Source organism: Drosophila ananassae (assembly GCF_017639315.1).
Source record: "Drosophila ananassae strain 14024-0371.13 chromosome 4 unlocalized genomic scaffold, ASM1763931v2 tig00000066, whole genome shotgun sequence".
Lineage (NCBI taxonomy): Eukaryota > Metazoa > Arthropoda > Insecta > Diptera > Drosophilidae > Drosophila > Drosophila ananassae.
The window spans coordinates 819,599-824,490 of NW_025319039.1; the positions used below are offsets into that span (position 1 = coordinate 819,599).

At 32.5% G+C, this 4,892-nt stretch overlaps 1 protein-coding gene across 1 annotated transcript; it reads left to right on the top strand.

Annotated features, from left to right (window-relative positions):
• The first annotated feature begins 641 nt into the window (after positions 1 to 641).
• On the top strand, positions 642 to 2,493 carry LOC123257796 (succinate dehydrogenase iron-sulfur subunit-like). Its single transcript, XM_044717780.1, has one exon. It carries the CDS (start codon positions 1,306 to 1,308, stop codon positions 2,092 to 2,094), a length of 789 nt encoding a protein of 262 aa, XP_044573715.1. The 5' UTR covers positions 642 to 1,305; the 3' UTR covers positions 2,095 to 2,493.
• Positions 2,494 to 4,892: the final 2,399 nt, after the last annotated feature.

Genomic DNA, 4,892 nt, shown 5'->3' on the forward strand with positions numbered 1-4,892 from the left:
TAAGTCAGAGCCAAGTGAATACTCATGGCAAAAAATGGAAAAGGAGCAGGTAGTTGAGTGGGATGGTGTGCGCAATTATCAAGCTCAAAATTACATGAAAATTATGAAAGCAAGCGATCTTGCGTTTTTTTATCATACAGGTAAAGAGAAAGCAATACTTGGAATCGTTGAAGTATTTAAAGAGTATTATCATGTTAATGATCCCAAGTTCGGATTAGTGAATGTAAAGTTTTTGAAACCTTTAAATAACCAAGTAACGTTAAATAATATAAAACAAAACCCACTTTTGAAAAATATGACTATATTAAAACAACCACGTTTATCAATTGCCCCAGTTTCGGAAATTGAATGGAATGAAATAATAAGGATGAGTGATGTGTAATACCTGTCATTTCAGTTCCTAAATGATGTCATCTCAGCACACAACGCACAGCTGTATGAATATTTGTCTCGAAGGCAGTGCATTAAACGTTATAGCCGATTTTGCATCAAACACAAAGGTGTCATTCCAGTGCTTGACACTGGAATCCAGCCTTAATGCAACCACATTAAAGCCGTTGTGTTTTAATATAAGATTAGCTACTTTTATATTCACTAACTTGATGTCTAATCAAAATTCCTGGATCCCAGTGCCTAGACACTGGGATGACATCCTTCTAGTGTACAATATTCGTACAGTTGTGTACATGACACAAGGGTCTATAACTCTTCTTTTTTGGATTCCAGTGTCAGCTATTTGCATGACACCCTTACTGATGTGTCACTCATGTTAGAAGTAAATATTCTTGACAAGAAATGGTGCAGCATTATAGAAAATCCTAAAAATTTTGTATTAGGTGTCATCAATGCTTCTCTAAAAGAATTAAAAATAGACCACTATAAACCAAATATATCAATAGCTCTGGCTGATGATGACTTGCTACATCAACTTAATTTAAAATTTAGAGAAATGGATAAGCCAACTAACGTACTATCATTTCCGTATGAACAATTGTCTAATGAGTGCGATTTAGGAGACATAGCAATTTCAATAGACACAATAAAAAGAGAATCGCATGAGTATTATATACCCATTCTTGCTCACATTGCACACATGTTAGTGCATGGATTACTGCATTTACTTGGTTATGATCACCAAAAAAAAGATGAAGAAATTATAATGAAAAATCTAGAAAGAGAGATTTTAGCTTCGCTTGGCTACAATATGTGTGCGATTTAAAAGGAATTTAATAAAAATATAGTAGATGATAATAAAATATGTTATCTACAAAGGGTTTTAGCTATAAACAATAAAAGGTAAGTGATATGGTTCAGTTTTCTTTGCCAAAGAATTCTAAAATTAATCAAAAGGGCAAAATTTATCCTATTCCTGCTAGAGCAAAAAACATCAGAAGATTTCAAATTTACCGTTGGTCTGCTGATGACGAGAAAAACCCTAGAATAGACACATTTTTTATTGATATGGATAGTTGTGGCCCTATGGTACTTGATGCATTAATAAAAATAAAGGATGAAATAGATTCGACTTTAACTTTCAGACGTTCTTGTAGAGAAGGCATATGTGGATCTTGTGCCATGAATATTGACGGAACCAATACTCTTGCATGTACTAGATCTATACATGATATAAAAGGTGACGTAAAAATATATCCATTACCTCACATGTATGTAATAAAGGACCTAGTCTCGGATTTGAGCCAATTTTATGAGCAATACAAATCAATTAAACCTTGGTTACAAGCAGATAAGCCTGCCCTACCAAATAAAGAATACTCTCAATCTTCTGAAGATAGAAAAAAATTAGATGGCTTGTCCGACTGTATATTATGTGCTTGCTGTTCGACTGGTTGCCCAAGCTACTGGTGGAATAGTGATAAATTTTTAGGACCAGCAATACTATTACAAGCTTACAGATGGATTGCTGACAGCCGTGATAATAAGACAGGTGAAAGACTTGATGTTTTAAACGACCCATTCAAGTTGTATCGTTGTCATGCAATAATGAATTGCACAAAAACTTGTCCTAAAGGACTTAATCCAGCAAGAGCAATAGCGAAAGTAAAACAGCTCATGGTAGAGAGAGAAGGAGTTTAAGTATTATCTTTTGCATTCTTCGTAAGAGAACAGCAAACCTTCCGAAGCGTAGGGTATTGTTAATACCCTGAACGCTTTTCCGTTTGTGAAGTGCATCGTATCATCGTACGATTCAAATAATTTTTTGAACAACTCATGTCTTTGGTTACTAATAGTTTGAAAATCCTCTTTTTCTAAAAGCTTTTTAGATTCGAAGAGGTAAAGCATAACTTCGTGATAAGTTGGGTAAGATGCCAAAAATTTTGGGTCAAATTGAAAGGTTTTTATAAAAGCATTATTATAAAATTTTAGCTTTTGATTCTTACTATATATTACTATAGCAACCGGTAACCTCTCAAGCAAATTTTTCTGTGTAGCTAAATCACTGTTTAATTCAGTATATAATTTCTCTGCATCACTAACATCTTTCCCATACATTACTATGCTACCAGAACCTTGTATTGGAATTTTAACAAAATCGAAAACCTTAGGTTCGTTCTTATAAGTTATGACATGTCTTCCTGGTTTTGTGCTATGAGCGCTACCGGTAATAGCAAATTTCTTAGAACCATCTACATATTTATCATAAAACAAGTTATAAAATTCCACCTTTCTACTCTTGTTATATCTTAGTATTGGAAATGGTAAAGAGTTGAAAACGTTTTTATAGCTCTCCACTTCCTGTGTAAGCTTACTATTTTCTAACTCAAGTCCGTTAGCCTTTATCTTACAGTCTGAGACATTCCTTATCCATAACAGCACACCTATCACATTGTTAGAATCATCTATTATGCTTCTACCGTAACATATGCAATAAACCTCACTGTCTTTTGACTTTAAATCTAGAGTAAAAGATTTATTTATTTCCTTTGCCTCAACAAAATTTTTGATTAAGCTTTCTGATTGCTCAAAAAAATTCACAAACTCATTAAATGAGTAAAAAACAGTATTAAGCAAAATTAGTAAATTGGGAGAGAACTTTTCTATACGTTTTTTTGCATCCCAAATATAAAACCCATCATTCACAGTATCAATTAAATTATTTATGATAACATTTTGATGCTGTAAGTTCTTAATCTTATTACTAATTTTTAATTTAGAATAAGAGAGAAAGAATAATATTAGAATCAATATTAAAACCACTTCATACAAAAAAAACATAGCACTTTTAAAACAAATGTAAAAATTTGTAACCGCTCAGAATTATGCTGAAGAGGTATATAAGTAAAGATTGCCTAACATTTGAAAGCCCAATCTCTTATAAAGGTTCACAGAAGATTTCATACAATGTGCTACTATATATTTGCATTCAAGCTGTTTAGCTATCTTTATTCTTTCTAAAACCATTTGGGTACCTATTCCACGATTCCTGTAAATTGGTAAAACTCCATCACTATAAAAACCAGCTACGCTATCTTGAACATAAAGACCGCATGTCCCAATAATTTCATTATTTAGTGTTACAAGAAAAAATCTTAATCTTGAGTTCTTATCATCATAATTTGATAATCCGCGAAAAAATGTGCTGACAATTCCAACGCCATGATAAAAAATTTTAGAAGTGTGTAGATCTAACTGTTCTAAGAGGTTGCTACCATTCACAGCATTTAACCTCAAGTTTGGAATAACATCAGCAGGTAAAAAGTAATTTTTCATATTAAGTAAAGCTTTTTTTGGTGTGCTAACGTGTTTTATTTCACACTTTTCTAAAATATCTCTTATTTTCATATGTGAATTTATTACCCATGTTGCTTCTATATCTCTTGTTCTGAGATAATCTAGAGTTTTTTGTATAGAAAGCTCGGTACATTGATCTCCACAGAACACAAAATTAAATAATGACTCCCTGGTACCATTTATTGTAAATATGATGTTATCAAATTCATCGTGTACTTCCCACTCAGATAAATTCGCTGTGTACAGTATATAATCCTTTAGATTTTGAACAATTAAGCTTGAATAATAAATTTTTTTATCCTGCATACACCAACAATAAACAATAAAAGGCTCCTATAAGAACACAGGCTAAAATTGCAGCTATAACGTCATCTAGCATAATACCTAAAGGACCTTTGGTATTTTTATCGATTAAATTTATAGGCCACGTTTTTATTATATCAAAAAACCTAAAAGAAAAAAAGCACAACAACAATGAAGAACAATTCATCTCTTGGCTTAACAATATCGAAACTAAAAGTATCGTCAGCAATTGACCAACCACTTCGTCAATTACTACCTCTTTTGGATCACATGAAGTCTTGTAATGTTTTATATAATTACCTGTAGACCATAATCCAATTAAGAATAAAAAAGAAATAATTGCTGCACCTAAAATTTTGTTGCTCAGGATTACAGGAACAAGCGGAAAAGAAGCCAAACTACCCACAGTACCTGGCATTTTTTTTACTGTTCCAGACAGCCACCACGTTGATATTAATTTATATAAAAATTTCACAATATATCCAAATACAAAATTAACTTATAAGAACAGAAATAGTATCCTCTATAGAGGCGCTTTCATACAATAATCTATAGACCGCTTCACATATAGGCATTTTTATCTTTAGCTTTCCTGCTAAATTAAATATGGACTCAGCAGTGCTAAAACCTTCAATCACTGACTTGCCTTCTGACAAAATCTGCTGAACATTAAAGCCATTGTCACTATTACCTATTTTAAACCCAAAAGATAAGTTTCTTGAATTCAAGGATGTGCATGTCATAATTAGGTCACCCAGACATGCTGGCCCAAGTAGTGTATTTATATCCACACTACCGTCACCAATTTTTGCTGAGTATAAAGCCTTAATTTCGCTCAT